The sequence below is a fragment of the Podarcis muralis genome, chromosome 5, assembly GCF_964188315.1.
Source record: "Podarcis muralis chromosome 5, rPodMur119.hap1.1, whole genome shotgun sequence".
Taxonomy (NCBI): domain Eukaryota; kingdom Metazoa; phylum Chordata; class Lepidosauria; order Squamata; family Lacertidae; genus Podarcis; species Podarcis muralis.
In genome coordinates this window covers 55,346,587-55,366,768 of record NC_135659.1, presented here as the reverse complement: position 1 = coordinate 55,366,768, position 20,182 = coordinate 55,346,587, and the positions used below count along the sequence as shown (strand labels likewise).

General features: G+C 44.3%; 1 protein-coding gene across 4 annotated transcripts in view; it reads right to left on the bottom strand.

Annotated features, from left to right (window-relative positions):
• The window catches only part of BRPF3 (bromodomain and PHD finger containing 3), a 33,968-nt gene extending 16,298 nt beyond the window's left edge, over window positions 1–17,670 (bottom strand). For all 4 annotated transcript variants that reach the window (XM_028733978.2, XM_028733983.2, XM_028733981.2 and 1 more), the window contains exons 1-7: window positions 17,584–17,670; window positions 6,080–7,447; window positions 5,263–5,419; window positions 3,865–3,996; window positions 2,434–2,562; window positions 1,730–2,042; window positions 490–759 (exon numbers count right to left, since the gene is read on the bottom strand). In XM_028733978.2, coding sequence (XP_028589811.1) covers window positions 490–759; window positions 1,730–2,042; window positions 2,434–2,562; window positions 3,865–3,996; window positions 5,263–5,419; window positions 6,080–7,428 — 2,350 coding nt within the window. In that variant the 5' untranslated portion in view covers window positions 7,429–7,447; window positions 17,584–17,670. The remainder of the gene's footprint in view (window positions 1–489; window positions 760–1,729; window positions 2,043–2,433; window positions 2,563–3,864; window positions 3,997–5,262; window positions 5,420–6,079; window positions 7,448–17,583) is intronic.
• Between the last annotated feature and the right edge of the window lie 2,512 nt (window positions 17,671–20,182).

The window sequence follows — 20,182 nt, the reverse complement described above, 5'->3', positions numbered from 1 at the left end:
ATCTACGGGTGACAGAGTGTAGGACATGAGACTGACAGTCTTCTCAGTCTTTTAACCTCTTCCTGATGAGACTGCCAAGGAGGTAAATTAGCACTTCCAAGTGTAGGTGTCTTTGTGATGCAGACCTCTAGAAACTGGGATAAGATTGTCAAACACATTTCTCTAAGGCTGCCTTATCACCATAAAGCTTTGAGACTGGCAACCCTTGCTACCATCGACTGCTGCTTCCTCGGCCCCAAAACTCTCCAGCATTTGTTACAAAAATGTACAGGTTTACCAAATGCTATATTACGGCTGTTCTTTACGCTCTCCATTTCTCAAGATGATTTTTGAGTTTGTTGTCAAAGGCAGTAATTACATAGTGACTTCTGCCTACCAGACTTGTGTAGAATTAATGTGCACAGATCCCCTTGAGTATTCACATTTACCTAGCCCTTTTCCAGTACAACCAGAACCGCTTCCTTCAGAGACCTAGTGAAAAAACCTCACCTTTCTCCCCATCTTCATCACGTTCTCCTTGTAGCATCTTTTCCAGCCCTTCCTCCCATGGAGCTGGATCTCCATTTGGCAGGGTTTTATTCTGTTGCTGGGCCAGCTTTTGCCGGATAGAGTTGATTTCACGTCTCAAGAGTCGGATGCGGCGAGTTCGGGCACCACTTGACCTCATGGTGCTCACCATATCCAGCTTTTCCAGTAGCTCCTTCAGCTGTACCTCCAACGAAAGGTGAGCCCGATTCTCAGGGAGGAGAAGGTTATCAACTGCAATGAGAAGCAAGAATGTGACTAACCCACCATTTAGGTCTCACGTCGACTAACATCTTCATTATACAGCTTGTGGCACCTCTTCACTCTCACTTTTGACATCTGAGATGGTTATTTTTAGAACATACCTTATTTCTGTAATTTTAAGTTGTTTTGAACTGTTTTGAATATTGTGTTTTAATTGTTGTAACTCATCCTACAACTTTTGAGTGAAGGGCAGACAATTAATAAAGCTGTTTTTGAACTTCATATAATAAACAGGACATAAGGATTCTTCAAATGAAATGCCAATAATATGTAGGAAATACACCACAGAGCCAATGAGAAAGAGAGAGAGATCACATGCTCCACAGCACACATAGGCAACCTGTGGCCGTGGAACACATGTACCCCTCACTGTTGTCCTGTATGGCCCACTCCTCCAGTTGTCCCCCATGCTGACTATTCCCACCAACAGCATTGGTTTTACTGCAAATTTACTGCAGACATCTCCTGCCCACTATTTCCTGCTTCCTGGTAGACAAAAATAGAAAGTGCAGGGTACAGCACCAAGTAGGCATCTATGATCATCTGGCCAGGAAGCAGAAGACACAGTACGGAGGGCAGGTCAGTACTGAACCCAGCACGGCAATGAAAGAACAAATGCAAGGGAAGACAGGAGTGGCAAAACAGCAAACAGCATGCACCTCCCTGCCTGATAGACACACTGAATAGAATGCTCCTCAGCTGTTTACAGCATCAATCAGATGGGGAATGGGGGAAGATGCAAAATGGGATTGCTCCATAGGATCAATGGGAAATGGAGGTCTGTATTAACAAAATTAAAAATATATATATTGTAGGCGATACTGCCTCCAGAGTAGTTTCTTAAATTATTGTCTTTCTTTGCACAAATGGAGGGTTTTAATCTTCTTTCTCCTTAATGGTCTTTTATTTTTAAATACAAAAATCCCTAATGGAAACTCACCATCCTCCCAAGAAAAACGATAAAAATCTTCTGTCTTTGGCGATTCAGGCAAGTGAATCCCCACTTGGGGATCATAGCCAATAGTCTCAGCTTGTCGCCGTGCATGGCGCAATATTGCCCCTCCGAGGTCTCTCAGCCGGACAGCCGCTCGATGGAAAATAGTGTCTTTAGAATTATACCTCATGCAGTTGGTAAGAATAAGGTTAAAGTCCTCCTCAAACTCATCCAGTGTCCGGTACTGGTGGGACTCCAGCTTCCGCCTCATGGTAGAAAAATCCATTGGCTTGGAAATGAATTCCAGGTAATCTGGAACCTAAACATATAAAACCTGTACAATTACAAAAATCATTTACTAGCCAACCAGGGCATATCCATCACAAGCACTCTAAATGCCCTCTCACTGGCACTGGGGCAGTGCACAAATGCACAATGATTTCATCCGGTTAAGTCCCTATCCCATTCAGCCCCAGCAAATAAATAACCTTGCTGAGAAGCAAAAGCAAACTCCCTCAGAAAAAGTGCTCTAGTCTGCCTGGTTGGGGAATCCTCTGTATAAGAACCTTAGAGGAAGTCCTTAATTTATACAAGAACAGAGCCTTGAACAGTCCAGACTGGTCTTGCTTTTTGAGAGTTACATTTTGCAAGCATTCAAATGAGCAGTTCTTTAAGTCAAATCTAACTACACTTCTAGGTAAAGTACTTGCCTCACTCAGCTTTACAGGTTCTGCAAAGATCTGGGCTGGATCCTTTTCCTGTAGAAGATCCAGTGTTGTCCGCAGCAGCACGTTGAAAGGTGTGAGCTGCAACTCCATAGCAGCTTGCTGAACCTTTACCTGAAAATCATAGAATCATAGAGTTGGAACGGATCCCAAGGGTCATCTAGTTCAACTGCGGGCAATGCAGGAACGACAACTAAAAGCAACACACCTCAGATGTACTAATGATAGAAAATCGTATTTCCTATAGGCAAACCTTATAAACTGCAGAAATTATAAATGCTAGTTCTGATAAAACCAGGCTAAAAGGATAACAGAATATACAACAAGCAGGGCTGGCCCTACCATTAGGCAAAACTAGACAGATGATTTTGAACATCATGAACAACAATAAGTTTGTTATTGAATCTATTACTTCTAGTGGCAAATATCTCAATAACAATATTGTGGGCCAGATAAACTACTAGTTTGATATATATGTTTTCTTTTAATGATCTAGCCGTATTAATTCATGTGTTTTTAAAATGGTTATGAAATGAAGAAAACTGACCTGATCTATACAAGAATGCAGTTTAATTGTAGCATTTGCAGTTGAGATGGCTAACTTGAGGACAACAGGCCAGATATGGCCCACCAAGCCATAGAAAATTGCCCACGAGCCCCCAGTCTGGTCAGGAGATAAATATCCCTTTCTGTTCTTTACACAGTAATCTCTAAAGTGGAGATGGAGGTGATATCTACTCATCAGAATATAAAATCCATCTGACTGCTTTTTAGAGACCTTTTCTAAAGAGATCTTCTCTAAAGAGCAGGCAGAGGGATCTTTCTTCTCTGATCTCAACACTAAGCACTTTAGCTCTGTGCTCTTAGATACAGATATGGAGATAAAGTTTAATCTGGCAGTCAGAGAAATATTTGAGCTCCAATCGCAGTGCTAAGCACCACAGCGCTGAAATCAGAGAAAGTTGTCTTCCAGCTCTTTAATACTAAGAGATAGCATTCCCCCTTCAACTTCACTCCAGCACTAGGGGGGAAAGGGGGCAGGGAAAAGCTGCCATTTAATTTTAAAGTGCCAGTGGATGTGTTTGTGTGTGTATGCACACGTGCGCATGCGTACATACACACACACAGTTTGTCCAATAAAAGATAGGATCTGACTCATTTCAGAATCTTTTTTTGGCTGTAATCCTGTGCACACCTATTTTGGTGGAAGGCCCACTGAATGCAATGAGGCTTGATTCTGAATAAACATGCTTAGGATTGCATTGGTGTTTTGTTTTTTGTTTTGTTTTAACACTAAAATGGCAATCACTCCACATCCAGGCCACCTTAGCAGCTCTATTCAAAGGCATTAAATAATGTCCATCTCATTGGGAGTGTAAACAGCTGTACAGATCATCAGGTCATGCTCATACCAACCTGCTCACGTTTGAGTTTTTCACGCTTACGAATTAATTCAATGAGCAGCCGTGCCCTTTCCAAGTCATGCCGCAGTTTTTGCCAGTACTTCAATTCCTCCTTCACTGCACCAGTCTTCTCATCATGCTCTTTCTGTAAAATGGGAGATTTTTCTTTCTTTCTTTTTTTAATGGTACCTGATCTCTCTTCATATCTCTCCTGATTCACCAATCTCTTCATATTTACAGTTATTCACAGTCAATCTTTAACTAGATCATAGAATCTAAGCACCTTATGAGTCCTAGGCATAGATTGACTATCTAAAGAAGTCCAACCAATGTTCTGAGTATGTTCTGGAAATGTTTTAACCATACCCACTCACATTCTTTAACTTCTCAAATATGTGTTGCTACTTCATACCTGTGGTATAACCAAGAGCGAGGCTCCATTGCTTTTGGCCTTTTGACAAAGGATTGCACTGTGTCATCAGTGGCACAGGAGGCACAGAATGGCAGTGACACCCTCCTGGTGGTGGCAGCACTGTGCTCACCAGGACTGTGTTCACCAGGACTCGTGGGGTGGAGAGCTACAGGTTGATGGCAGAAGCATCTCTCTGGTGCAGACACACATACACAACAATGATGACGTCAAGAGAGTGCTCCCTCGACCTTGCCCCCACCCCATCTTTGTCCCAGTGAACACAGTGGCACCACCACCAGGAGGGCATCACTGCTGCTCTCTTCCCCCCCCCCCCCAACCTCGCACACTGCTGCATCTCTCTAGCAAAGTCACTCAAAAAAAGTTATGGGGCACAGCAAATGTCAAGTACCGATTCTGTGTAAAGAAAATAGTAAAGTGTATGCCTAGCTCAAAAGGACTAGACCACAAACAGTAAATCAGTGGGTACAGCCTTTGGCCCTGACAACTAAGGAAATGTGGTCTCCACAGTGCTGATTGTTTCTAAGGTAAAGACAGATGTAGTGTTTTACACAGGAAAGAAAAACAATGTGGATAAAATCCATCGATGACCATCTACAAGATAAAAACAATGGGATGTGGTTTCAAAGGAAGGAACTGTTAAGAGAATTTTCAGGAGCAAGGCATAGATCATTGGTGGCTTGGCTTTACGCTATGTGGAATAATACAAAAATTGCATGCTGCAAAACCTCTATTACAATCACAATAGTTATTATTCATGGACAACTCTACTAAAGGAAGATTTTGAAGTTCCATTTCTATACTTCATAAGAAATTCCCAAAATGAACTACCCTCCTGCTTTTTTTAGCTAGCAGTAGCTACTCCATCCAAGGACATTTTCCATCCATGTATCCCAGAAGCTTCCCTAATTAGTTCATGTAACACTATTCTCTCATGGTATTTCAGGGTTCAGTAAAATGTCAATGATGCCACAATCATACCTGTTCTGCATTTCTTTGGGACTGTAGATGAGAGTGCAGACGCCGTATAAGAGGAACACCATTTCTTGACTGACGCTTTAAAAGCCAGTAATTGTGCAGTCGCTGCATAAACTGATTCTTTCTCTGGAAGGCGAGACCACTGCAGATTTTATTCAGTCTAGGGAAAACAAAAGCATCAAGTGATTTCATCACATATTAAACCCAACTTCAGATTCCGGAAGACCAGTGTAACACATGGAAACCGCCCCCCTTTAGCAAAACAGTGCCTAATTTTCTAACATCACATTACATGTTAGGAATTATATAAGTAACTCAAGTTCATCAGAGGCTTTTCAACTGTGAAATTGCTGCTCTGTAAGAAACAGCTCCACAGCTCCAATTAAGCAATAGCAACAGCAAAATGGGCAACACCCAGCCATCAGCTTAGCTCAAATGGACCAAATTAATTCAGAGGTTTAGCACAAGTGATTACTCCAGTCACTTTCATATAATCACTTAAACGCATTACTAATATAAACACTAGGTAACAAACACAACTGTAGATAGAGGTTACAATCCCGCTCCAAGTTAAACTATCACAATCCCACTGAAGTCAATGGGATAAGCCTAAACTCGGACCATAAATTGCAAATTTTCTTCGTTTTCCACCTTCAACAATTTGTGCCTGCACTTCATTTCCTAACGTAATTAAACAAAGCATTTGCTGAAACAGCCGCAGGGCATAAAAGATGCCACCCAATTGGAAAACAGGAGAAAAACGCTGGGCTAGTTCACTGATCAACATGGAAACAAAAGCCAGAATGGTTTCACCACTCACCGGTATGAAGGGATCTGTGCAACCATCAGCAAAGGGGCAGAAGAACAGGCTTCCTTCTTTACCTTCTGTTTCAATTTCACTTTGTTCTTGCTCTTGGGAGTGCCCCCATCTACTGCTTCATTCCTTGAAACATCCTCCTCTCCCTTGTGAACAGTAGTTGTGCGCCCTTTCTTCACTGTGCCAGGAGGGGAATGTGCCTCGCAATAAGCAGTCTTGCGCACAGTAAACGTTGTGCCATTGAGGCTGGTCTCCCTCATGGGCTCAATCTTCATGAAGAGACCAGCCCTCTGGGCACAGGTGACATGGAAGGCTGTGTAGCAGTTCACCTTGTGACACTGGATGGCTGCTCCAATGCCCTTCTGCTTGCAGATGTAGCAAGTGAGCTTCCAGCGAGCTGGTGGGATATTTTCTGTCCCCTCAATGGGCTCCAGAAACACAGTGTTTGCAAAGCAGACTTCTGGGATCCAGATGGCACAAACAACATGGGCCCAGTGACCATCACTGGTCTGCTTGAAGGCTCCACCCTTGTTTGGGCACAAAACACAATCAACTGGGCGGGAAGGGGACTGTAGGCAGCAGCGACAAAGCCATTGCCCCTCAGGGATGTAGGGCACTCCATAGCATTCTTGGTGCACAGCTAAGTTACAAATGTCACAAAACAAAATGACGTTGCTGTTATGGCATTCATCATCCATGCAAACACAGCAAACGGCATCTTCATCTATTAGAGTCTGCTGGGCCCCATTGTTGCGGCTCTCCAGGTATGACTCCTTCTCCAACCGATCTACTAGCAATTCAAAGGTCTCAGCAGAAACTGACCCATAGCCATCATTCTTCCTTTTCTCATTGATCATGTCAAGCCACGCCAAATCTTCCTCATCCATATCATACTCCACTTCAGCATCAACATCTTCAGGTGGCTTCTCAATGTACTGATAGTATGCTGAAGGCAGGGCTGGAGCATCTGGTTGGCTCAAGGAATCAATCATCCGAAAGCTGGGCTGTGGTAGGTGGAATGATGTCCCAGGAGCGTGTTTTGTGCATGTCTCCCTTTTTTTGCCTTTACACTGAGTTTTCTTTGATTTTGAAGGAAACAGTGGCTGCTCACTGTTTTCTTTGTTACTGTTGCATTCTGTGATGTCCTGGGCAGTCAGTTCATCCTCTGTGATGATCTTTAGAGGATCATAAATGCTGATGCGATGGAGACGCCCATCGATATCAACTTCGACTATCCGCTGGGCCTGGGCATAGGTCAGAGTCTCTCGCGTAGGTGAGCATTTCAAGCTGTACGGTGAAGGAGAACGTCTCCCTTCTAGGGTCTGTCGGGACCTCCTCCGAGGTTTCCTCATAGCAGCAACTCAAAAAACCCTGCAGAATAGTCCAAAAGAAAAAATAGCATAAACATGAGCAGCATAAATTTCAGGGCAACAAGGTCTAACTTCAACTGATTAATTGGTTAAAGTTAATTTTAACTAAAAGGGCTGAGAAACAAGAGCATACCTGTTTATTTGGCAACTACTTTGTGGGAATAAAAAAGAAAGAAAATAAAGCCTTTTAACAATGAGTGGTAGACAGATTTGGCTGATCTCACACTTCAGTTTCTCAAAAAGGCACCTATCCTGAGGTAACCTAGGTAATGTTCATTCTGAAAAGTATTTAAACTGAATTGATTGCTCTGTTAAAAAACAAATTGTAACCAAGTACAAATTCTTTAAGAAATAGCCCTAAACATTAGGCTATCCTGAATATGAATCTTAGATTCTTTTCCTCTTTCTACTAAAGTGTCTTAGAATGTTTTAGCATTATAGGAATCATTCACAGAACCAACAAGACAAAGATATCATAAGCAAGCAGCTAGGAAGGCTAGACACAGAAGACTTGTAGAAGAGAACCTGGAAGCAAAGAAAATACAATAACAAACAAGGAGGTTGAAAATGAAGAAATGGATCAAAAGAAGAATTTAATTAGGAAACTCAAACCCGAGCAAAGAAGTAAAATGAAGGATCTAAATATCAGCCTGTCTCTTCTAATGAACTAAGATTCTGAAACACAGAATGCAAAGCAGCACATGAATGCAAACTAAAAAGATAAATTTGGGCTGGGGCCTTATCTCTTAGTGCACTTTTGGGCGTGTGAAACTTTAAATTAGTGGATACCTAATTTGCTGTAAGCCATTCTGCTCCATCTGCACTTTACATTTAAAGCTGTATCACACCACTTTAAACAGGCATGGCTTTCCCTCTGAGAATCCTGGGAAGTGAAGCATGTTAAGGGTGCTGAGAGGTGTTAGGAGAGCCCTATTCCCCTCACAGAGCTACAATTCCCAGAGTGGTTTAACAAGCGGCCCCTCTCCCCAGGAAACACTGTAGCTCTAGTGAGGGAAATTGGTCACTGCATAATGTTAACCTAAAATGGAATCAAAAGCTTCCATAGTTTCCTTGCAGTCACATCATGGAGGGAAGGGGCACATGATTGTGAGATATTAAGGGTGTACAAACCAACCATTGATTTGGAATTGCACTCTTGAACAGAATTTAACTTGCAGTTGAGGTAAATGTTTGAAAAGGCAAACATGTATTATGTGTGCAAACACGAAAGACAAAACCTTTTGCCCTCCCATCACCCAATTTTCTTTTTGGTGTGATTCTTTTACCCACCCCCCCTCACCCAATAACTATTATAATGCATGCCTTCAATGGTCAACTTTCTCTATATTTCCTACTTTGGCATGTTCTTCTTAAACTGTGACAATGTTTTACATTTACTCCTATTGTGTAATTATTTTTGAAACATTCAATAAAAATGCATTTAAAGAAAGGAGAAAAAGCCAGGCCCTTTCTCCTAGGCCCTCTGTGTAACTGTATGCCAGGAATAAATTTAACAAATGGCAGTTTTCCAAACATGGAAATGCAACAACTGAAATTCATACCTATTGTATAGGTCTTAGTGGCATAGAACAATGTAACAATACTTGTTTTAAGATAAACATGTATTCTTAAAGACATAATTGAGAATCTACAATTCCCCTTTGGTTACAAAATATGACCCTTCAGACTGCATCTACTACATTATTTCCAAAGGCTATCATTTGAGAAGGATGAGAATTCTAAAACTACCGTATTTTTCGCACGATTGGACGCACCGGACCACCTAGTTTTTTTTGGGGGGGGGGAATAAAGGGAAAAATTTTCCCCTTTATTTCCCCCCCAAAAGCAGGTCAGGGAAACCGAACCAGGTCCAGGAACAGAGGGATAGTGGCGCTGCGCCTCCCTGCTGTCCCCCGAGCTTGTGGGGCTGGCTGATGTCTGCCCAGCGCGAGGGGCGCTCTGCTTCAGGGCGCCCCACCCACCGGGCGGCAGGCTGCTATCCGCAGCTTGGGGAGCCTTGCGGGGAACTCCTGCAGGGCTCCGCACGCTGCGGATGTCTGCCCAGCACGAGGGGCGCTCTGCTTCAGGGCGCTCCACCCGCCGGGTGGCAGGCTGCTATCCGCAGCTTGGGGAGCCTTGCGGGGAACTCCTGCAAGACTCCCCACACTGCGGATGTGTTCCCGAAGTGCCGGGCGCTCTGCTTTCAGGGCGCCCGACGCTCCGGGAAGCAGGCTGCTATCCGCAGCGTGGGGAGCCCTGTGGGGAATTCCTGCAGGGCTCCGCACGCTGCGGATGTCTGCCCGGCGCGAGGGGCGCTCTGCTTCAGGGCGCCTCTCATGCCGGGCGGCAGGCTGCTATCTGCAGCATGGGGAGCCCTGCGGGGAACTCATGCAAGGGTCCCCACGCTCCGGATGTGTTCCCGAAGTGCCGGGCGCTCTGCTTTCAGGGTGCCCGACGCTCCGGGAAGCAGGCTGCTATCCGCAACTTAGACATCCCTGCGGGACCTCCCGCAGGGCTGCCTAGGCTGCCAATGTGTTCCCGAAGCACCGGGCGCTCTGCTTTCAGGGCGCCTGACGCTCCGGGAAGCAGGCTGCTATCCACAGCCTAGACACGGCTAGCGGAGCGCTAATCCCGAAGACCTTGCCGGCACCCAGAAGCTTGGGGCGCGCTGAGCTCCGCACGCCCCAAGCTTCGGGATTAATGCAGCGCTCCGCTAGCCGTGGGAGAGCTGGGTCTCCCACGGCTAGCGGATAGCTTCCTGAAGCCTGGAGAGCGAGAGGGGTCGGTGCGCACCGACCCCTCTCACTCTCCAGGCTTCAGTGAAAGCCTGCATTCGCTCCATAGGATGCACACACATTTTCCCTTGCTTTTTAGGAGGGAAAAAGTGCGTCCTATGGTGCGAAAAATACGGTACTTGTTCTGAGATGATGTAACTTAAGTCAGAGAGGCTACTTCATGGATGAAGCAACTTTAAAACTACTTTTTTTAAAACCTGGGGAAAAGAGAGACTGTTGCGCTTCCTGCTCAGTTTCTGTTTGCATTGTTTTGTCCTTTCCTCCAATGAATAAGGACCCTTAATCATGCCCAGATTTCACTGGATGCAAGGAAGGGATATTGTCCATGTCTTCTGTTCTGAACAGAGAAAAGGTACAAAGAGGTTCTCTCTGTAACTACAGTGGTGGCTGATGTAGGTGGACTTTTTCCATTGATGGGGAGCCAATGGAAGCCATGGCAATACCATTTTGTGGTCCTGTGTCTTCTGCTCCTTTAAATGTGGCAGCTTTTTTTTTTGTTAAGCTATGACTCACAAGTCACTTATTGTTATATCCCACCCCAAGGCAGTCATTTATTGACTAGTGCATTGCACTTTCTCAAAACTCCCAATGCCTCCACTGGTCCCTGAATGTTGGTGACCAGTGGGTTAAGTGGTAGTGACTTGCTTAGGGCTACCCAGTAAGCTTCATAGCTGAGAATATACTGTATTTGAATACTGGAGTCTTATGTTCGAGCCTAATACTTTTAAACACAGAGCAATACTACATTAGCGGGAGAAATAATGCTACATATATCATCTTTTGAAAATGCTAATGAGAATGAATCAGTTCGTGTAGAAAGAGAAAGAGGTTCTCAGTGTTTGACTCTGATAGTTTACTGACAGGTGGCTGGAAAAATAACTTTTAAATAAACAAACATATAGAAGAACATTGAAACAAATTATGATAGTAAATGTGGCTACTCCACAAACTGCTTCTAGCCCACTGGTTCAGTTGTGTAGTGTACAATTGGCCTGCACTGCTCTATAAAAATAAAAATATAACCATTTATTATATAAATATAAAATAAAAGTAATTATTATATAAATATAAAGTAGTGTGCCATCAAAGTTCCTTGTGGTTGTTACGGTATGTGGGCTGTTTTGCTCTGTTGTTATGGTATATGTATTTATGTTTTAAATGTGTTGTAAGTTGCTTGAAGATCTTCAGGTAACAAGTGATCAACAAGTTAATAATAATAATAATAGTCATGATACTATAATTATTATAATGTCAGTAGATTTTTTCATACTGCGCAGAACCAATTTTAGATTGAAAAAGTGCATTTATCATATGAAAAGGGGGAGATGGAATATATGCATCAGTCAACATCATGATGTATTAATATTGACTGATGCATGTATCCTATCTTCCCTTTTAAAGAAATGTGTTTGAGAAATCAGTATTTTGTTTATACAGGGGAAGGAGCAAGCATTCCATTTATATGGGATGGAGGGATTTGAAGGACTCTGAGCATTGTTTTTTGAGCAGGGAAGGCCAATGATAGTTTCCTGGAGAAAGTTTCCTTAAAAGAATCAAGTCTATGTGGAGTTTTTTGAGGGACAATAGGAAGGGAAAGAGAGTGGGAAGGGAGGAAATGGGGATGAGGAATCTGTGAAAGGAAAATAAGGTCCCAGTCCATGTTGCTTTTCAGGGCTGCTTTCACCCTAGAGCCCTTAGGTGCACAGTTTCCTCTAATTAGCTGGAAAAGGAATTAAAGCAGAGTGTCCATACAGAGCTTGCATATAGCACTATATTACCAAGCAATGGCCTTCCCCATAACCAAATTCTCCTATGTTCCATCACAATTAAGTTCTATTTAAAACAAAGGTCCCTGACAACTTCAGTTCAAAGTTTATTGCTTGTTGTTTCTGCTAGTTTTATTGCTTCCTGTTGATCCCAGCTGGGAAACAAGTTATAAAGGGCCTGCTAACTGCCCCTTAAATAGCTTGCTTTAATTGCCCCTTTTTGTGAAACATTTCATTTCTCAGTGCTTCTGATCTCCTAAGCTTCCCCCTGTGTGTTCAGAGTGGACTTAGCATATGGTTTTGCCTTTCAAAGTAACATCTACAGAAACACACATAAGCAAAAGTGGGACTGCAGCGAGCTAGAATGGGAGGGGGGAATCATTCCTCTCACCATGGTCAAGATAAAAATTTCCACCCCCAAAGCTGCAATTAGCCTCAGGGGGACATTTCCCTATTAGGGCTAACAGTACATTTGTGGGTGATTTTAATCAGGACCATAAAAGTGGAGGGAGGAGGGGATAATTAAACTCTCCTTCTCCAGTTGACATGTTCCCAATCCTCCTCAGGGCCCCCTGAAACTATTACTTTGAAAGGCAAAACTATACACATTAAATCAATTAATGGCATGGCAGAGACATAGTCCCATAGTGCATCCCTTATCTGAGTTATACTCTCCCTCCCAGGGATTTATATACTGTTTCTATACAAAGTTTGTTTGAATACTATGCTCCACCGTGGCAGAGGACACAGGGTGGGTAGCCAGTGATTTTGGGGTTCAATTACTGTTTTTTACTTACACCACTTCAGACATCAGTGTAACATTAGAACAGTGTGTTGGAGTTAGCAGCATAGCGTTTTGTGTATATCTGATTCTCTTCTGTCATGCACTCAACCTTGGCCCATTTTGGTGAATCCACTGATAAAGTTCTGCTGGCAGTTCAAGTATGCTGGTGTGAAACTGCACCAGTGCTATTCCTATTGGCACAGCCTTAAAATGGCAGAGCAGAAGGCAGCAGTATCAGGAGATTTTTTTATGTTTGTTGTTTTTATTATGTTTTTAGATATGCTGTGAGCCACCCAGAGTGGCTGGGGAAACCCAGCCAGATGGGAGGGGTATAAATAATAAAATTATTACTATTACTATGTCCTATGATTCTCAAGTCATAGTATTATGCCATAATGTTCTGCTTCCATTATGTTCCACTTGCATATTTGTAAGAAGGCCGTTGTGTTGTAAAAGTGCCTCCTCCGCAATGAATACAAAATTTAGCCATGCAAAATTTAGCTTAGTGGATTGCCTATGAAGACATATTTTCTATTCTCATGTTAAAACACTATAGATGCCAGCTGGTTACAGAAGACAGAAACCACTTTATTTTACATTCCCTTGCTTTTCAGTATTCAAATTATTCAACCCTTATGCTAAATTAGCACTTGCTGGATTCCCCCCCCCCCCATTTGTTATAAATGTTAGTCACTGTTTACAACCATAAACCAATTATTTCATAGAATCATAGAATTGTAGATTTGGAAGGGGGCGCAAGGGTCATCTAGTCCAAGCATCTGCAATACAGGAATCTCTACTAGATCACACATGACAGATGGCCAGTCAATCTCTGCTTCAAAACCTGCAAGGAAGGAGAGCCCACCACCTCTTACTGAACAGCTCTTACTGTCAGGAATTTTTTCTTGGCATTTTGTTGGATCTACTTTCTTGTAACTTAAATCCATTGGTTTGGGTCCCAGCCTCTGGAGCAGGAGAAAACAAGCTTGCTCCATCCTCCATGTGACAGCCCTTTAGATATTTGAAGATGGCTACCATCTTCTTACCAGGCTAAACATACCCATTTTCATCAACCGTTCCTCATAAGGCTTGGTTTTCAGACCCTTTATCGTTTCATTTTCTTTCTTGCACCTCTCTCCTCTGATGCTATGTCACTCTTCTTACAGGGCCACATTATAGCAATAAACTTTGTGGACTTAATACAATTCCTCTGCACAGGAGCCAACTCCTAGCGGTTGAGGTCCTTTCAGCCCCCACCCCAAAGAAAATATTTGAGGGGGCTGGTACTCCCAAGGTTGATGGGTATGGCCATTCAAATGGTGCATGTGTGCTGTGTCATGTGATCAATTATGTGGGGTAGGGCTTGCCCCCAAATATTTTGTTCAAGTTGGCACCCCTGTCCCTCTATGATACTCTAGCAGTGTCTTCCTTCGCAAGGTACATCCAACATCTCACCTTCCTAAAACAGCTTTACCTTTCCTCCACACTTTTCAAGACTTCACCCTTGCCTATTGCTAACAACAGACTAGACTCCTTTAGCACTTTCACCAAGGCCCCAATCTGCACTATACATTTAAAGCAGTATCATGCCACTTTAAGCAGTCATGGCTCCCCTCAAGTATCCTGGACACTGTAGTTTGTTAAGGGTGCTGAGAGTTGTTAGGAGACCCCTATTCTACTCACAGAGCTACAGTCTGCGGAGTGGTTTAACAATAAACCCGTCTTCTGAGGGGACTCTGGGAACTGTAGCTCCATGAGGCTAAGAACACTTAGCATCAGGATTTTTGGGAGGAAGCCATGAAAGTGCTATGATACTGCTTAAAGTGTAAATAGATGGAACCCATGTTTCTGTGCATGCTAGCCACCACCTCCAAATGTCCCTAAACAACAATGCATGTCATTTTTATGCTGAAATCTTGCCAAATTTCTTTTGCTATTTGTCTTCAAGTTAGTCTTTTCTAGTTTCAGTAATACAATAATCTTCCCCCAATTCATAAAACACTAAATTCCTCTCTTCCCACATGCCATTATTCCTTATTCCTATCATGCATATGCTGAATTAAAGACAAAGAATTCATTACACATGATCCAATGAAAACTATGCCAAAGCTCTAGCCACATGTTGATGAGTGAGATTTAACTAGCATCATTATATTCAACAGATTATTGCACCATTATCTATAATAGTTTGTGCTTCTGACAAGCTGGTATGATAACCCAGAATGTTCAGTTGCTCAAGAAACCCAACTGTTTGCTGAATAGATTTTGGGAAGGGATAGGTAGCTGTCAGTTTGGCTAGGATTAAGACTTCAAACAGGCTGACTGAGGATCACAGAGAAGGCCAGGAACATAGGAAATCTAAACAATAAGGGCAGGCAATAAGAAATAGGAATCTGAAGGAAAGCTAAATGAATGAGCCTTGAAGGCAAAGGGCAGATGAGACAGAGAAATGAGGCAAGAACGGAACGGGCTAATCAGAAAAGTGAGCTATGAAAAAATTTCACAGTGCTTATTATCAGAAGAAAGAAAGAGAAAGGAGTGTTAAGAAGGCTGGTCAAAAAGCAGGGAAGCTAAATTAAATTGCACAAAGGAGGAACTGGGCTGAAAAGCAGGGACCTGATGAAACAATTGGCTGTTGAGAAGGCAGAGCCATGGAAAAAACAAGATTAGGGCAAAACTACACATAGAACTAAGATGCAGAAGAAGCAGTACTCCCTTAGCTGGAATAAAGTGGCCAGGCATGAGAGGAACGAAGGACGCATGGGGTTGCTGAGCCTGGAGAACCATATAAATAAGTCTACAAAGTTACTAGCTTGCTAACAAATTCAAAACCTGTACAGTACTGTAGTTCCATGTTAGCTGTAGCCATGAAGGAAGGTTCTCCCAAGCCAATATGAAAACAAGCGCTATTGGCTTCCTGGTGGGTTATTTTAAAATGTGCTTCCTACCAGGTAGACTGGCAGAAGAAGGAGAGAGTGATATGTCCCATGCCACTCACTCACCTTCATGGAAATCCTGATACTGTAGTCTTTGACTATTAAGTGAGTAGTTAAATGCAAGGTTTATAGCCTAACAGGGGGGGTTCCTCCAGTTGTGATTTCTACTGTTAATGGAATATTGTGATCTGGCAACCCTAAGGGAGGGGAGGAATAAGCAACAAGTAGTGTGGTAAATAGGCAAGTAAAGAACTGATAGATGAATTAAGAAAAATAAAATGTGGATCTAATTAATGGAGACATTTGTTTTGATTATCAATTATAGAGATCAATGAATGCTGTTAATGGGAAAAAATATTAAACATTACAGTAGATAAAATATTCTGTTAAATGGAAGGTTCTTACTCTTTCTTGGAGAATATATTAGGTTTTAAAGAAACGTAATCTAATCTCAAAATAGTGTTCATGGGAGTTGGATGTAATCTAGGTTTATATTTATATTTACTTTTGTAATACAGCTTGATGTGGAAATTTTAAAAATTAAGGGGGAGGGAGCAATTGGGCTGAACTGCCAATACTGATTTGAACAAATCAACCAGTTCTTTGGCTGTGGACTTATAGTTTATATTCAGTAAGTTGGACATTAACTCTTCAGTTCTTGGGCAGGAACATGCTGCAATAGACAAAAAATAATAGAGGGAAATGCACTTTGTTGTACTGTGCTCTTCTCCCACTTCAGCAGCAGCAGCCTAAGCAATGGAAAAGTACAGCCAATGAAGGGAATGTCTTGCATTAAGGTGAACAAACTCGTATCCTTCAGTGGAGGAGGCCCCTGTTCAAGAGTTGTATCTTATGCCTCAGGGGAAACGACCCTGTTGCCACTATGAACTTAAAGACTGGAATAAGTTCCCAGTGGACAACTTTCTTGCTCCTAGTCTATGGATCACGTGCAATCAGTATAAACTAACAAAACATCTCTCACTAACCCTCTCAGCAGCAGACAACATTTTAATCTGCCTTTGAACTGTGTTTTGGCCTTTTGGGGAAGGGTGGTCCATGCAACTGAAGGGTTCTAGCAGCAGACCGCTGAAGGAGGTTTGAGTCCACATGCAAACTCTCTCAGGTGACTTTTCAGTGTGCACAAGGAAACAAAAACACACCAGGCCTCACAGCAGAAACCCTTTCCCTTGGGGACGGGGCAGCCTGGGCTGTGTCAGAATCCAGGCCCTTTCCACGTGACAAGAGCGCGCAGCAATCTCGCTCTGCCAGATGCTAGCGGCCCGCCTTCCATCCACACCGAAGATTAAAGTCGCAGGCGGCGGGAGGGGGGGTGGGAAATGTTGAATATAAATTTGCCAACATCTGCAAGCCCCTCCGAGGGGGGAAATCCCTCGACTAATTACACGGCAGGGAAAGGAAACAGCTGTAATCACCCTCCCATTGGATACGATGGCTGTCCATCTCCCTGCACTGCGGCCAATAGCAGCACACAGCGCGCGGGCGAGAGCGACGTGTCCCTACCTGAGCCAATGAAGAAGGGGAAGGTGGGCGTGGCTAATGGTGTCCCGGTTATGAGAGCGAACAAGATGGCGGGCATCGGTTTCCCTCTCTCTCCCCCCCGCGTTCTCACCCACTCTCTCTCCCTTCTCAGCCTCGGTATAAAGCGCTGTGGAGAAAGCCCCGCTCCGCAGCTCGGAGGGCGCGAGGCCTCCTCAGTCCCGCCACCCCCTCACCGCCTAGTCCGGTCACCTTCCCGCGACCCTGGGGGCGCCGCTGAGGGAGGGAGGGAGGAACGGGGCTGCAGGCAAGCGGGCGGCAGTGGTGGCGAGGGCGGGCGCGTCCTACGGTCTACTTGCCTGTCTTCCTCCGTGGCGGCGCCGGGTCTTCTGCGGGACGGACGGGTTCACGCCGTCGGGGAGGGGAGACAAGATGTCGGCTCGGCGCGCTTCCCCTCAGCGCCTCCCCCTCATAGCCGCGGCTCCCGACCTGCCTCGGACCCGCCGCCCGCTCGCTTCAGCTCCTCCGCCGCGGCTCCGGCTCCTGTTGCGGGGTGGGGGGAAGGGAGCGAGGGAAGGCAAGATGGAGGCGGCGGCGGCGACAGGAGCGCAGCCCGGCCAAGCGATGGAGAGAGGGAGAAGGGGGGGAGGGAAGGAGGCGGCGAGGGAGGGGGCTGCTACCGCGCTCCGCTCTTTCTCTCTCCCCCCCGGTCAGGGACCGCCCCCCCCCCCCTTGCGTTTTCCTCCCTGGACACAAAGCGTGGAGGCCCGGCGACAGCGGTCAGGAGCGGGGTTGGGGGGGCACCGAGATAGGCTAATGAGCGCCGTCGCCACTCGCCTTCCCGCTGTGGCGGGCAGAGCTTCGCGGGTTGGTACTCCCAGGCTCGCTAGGTTGCATTAGGGGTGGGGGAGGCCCCTGTGGGGAGCACTTCGGGGACCGATCAGCAGGCTGGGGGGCATGGGGAAAAGGTGCCCCCGTCGGCCGAGCTCATAGGCTACATGGGTTCCTCCTGGTGCAGAGTCCTAAGGGCTTTTCCCACCCATGATCAAATTCCTACAGGAAGTCACTTCCCCGTAGGCATGCATAGATGAATCCCACTGCTGCATGTTGAGCTTTTAACACGTGTATAGTTGCTGCAGGCTTTGGGAACCTGGTCAGCAAGTGACAAGTGTTTGGGTATCGCATGGTGTTTTCGGTGGTTCCTGTTACAGAGTCGCTCTCCTCTTGTGTGAAGCAGTCCTAAAGTAGGCCTAGTTCCAAAAAGCACATGAGGTGGTGAGACTATGTCAGGACTGTACCACTGCTATTGAAGACTCAGGTTGGAACCCTGGCCAAGAAAATATTTGTACGCACATAGTACATTCCAAATACAGGCTTTCTGTTTTAGCCGCTGGTTTATTTGATTCCATAGATTGCACACATGCAGAGAGCTTTGTTTTCCTTTGCTGCAGCAAACAATTCACAAACTATAACTGTGTGCTACCACATAACAAATTTGAGTAAAGTGATGCCGTACAAAAAGTTGGGACAGTATTAGAAGTACAGTCCTTGTGATGTAGGTTCATGACATGCTATGTTTTTCAGGTAACAGCCTGTTTCTAGTTTCATACTAAAGTGCTTAACTAAGAGTAGGAGAAATGGCTTTGTACAAACACCCAGTCTTATTCTCTCTGTGGTGTATCCAGCTGAGTATATGTAACTATGAAATATTTTGTAATCCTTCAAATAATCTTATTCCAAGGGGGTGTCCCTGCCTTATGAGGAAAACTTGGTTGTCAATGTTACCAGCTTAATGGGGTGCTCCGCTTTATTATTTCAAGGCAGTAAAGAGGAGAGAAAGTAATACCATTTACTGCATGAAAGCAGATTAAGGGTTATAACCTCTCCCTAGTGTATAAAATTGAGTAATCTGATAGGTGACGCTTTCATACTGTGTATGAGCACAGCCCGATAAAGACGTGTATTTTTGTTCTTTATGCCAAGATGGCATATTTATATATTCCAAATCCTACCCTAGTAAAGAACAATAGGCATACTATTTGGTTTGCACAACTTTAGTTGTCACTGAGTTACAACTACCTACAGCAAGGCACCTAGCAAATACACTGAAGTCACTGATGGAGGATCCTGGGACTGTGACCTTTCCAGATACACAGTTGAAGAACTCTTATTCTCTAATGCTAGCAAGCTATACTGACTTCAGAACTGTAGTTGTTGGGCACCTCATATTAAAAAGTTTCATTTTGTTTATGGAGAATGTTTGAAAGGTGTATACCTACATGTACGCCTAGCATCTACATGCCGTAAATGATGCATGTAAATCAACTAGCACTTCTGATATCTGAGATTGAAATTACCGTACTTCCATTCTAGTGGCTGCTGTATACTGTACTGTACTGTACTGACCGCAGCATCCTATTTCACAAAGGTTTTCAATTAGCAATACATTTTCAGTTAGTAATAATCACACCTTGGATGTCTAACCTCAGATGTCTGAGATTGAAAGGATCAGTGTAGATGGGCTTTGCAAGCCTTCCCACGCTCCTGCTGTCACTGCCACTGTCTACCCTTCACTCCCCTCTACTGCACCTCTGTTGCTATGGGATGTGATACTAAAATGCAGGGCTCCAGTATGGGGTGGGATGAAGGGGACAAGTCACTTTCCAATACTGCAAGTCACATTGGCTGTTACTGGGGGGGGGGGGGGGAGGCAGGAAACACTGCACCTCACTTGTCCCCTTTGTGGTAAGTGGCAGTGGCCTATGGTGTCTGGATGCCTGAAAAATCCCACCCATGCTTGCTTTACTGACCACTACTGCAGTGAAATCAAGCTGGGGTTGAGTTTGTTGGTGTCTCTGGTAACATTCCTCTTACATCATGGATGTTGGCAAATGGGATTTTTAGAAGGCAAAATAATATTAGAACTAGAGCTGTCATAGGCACATTATATGCCTATAA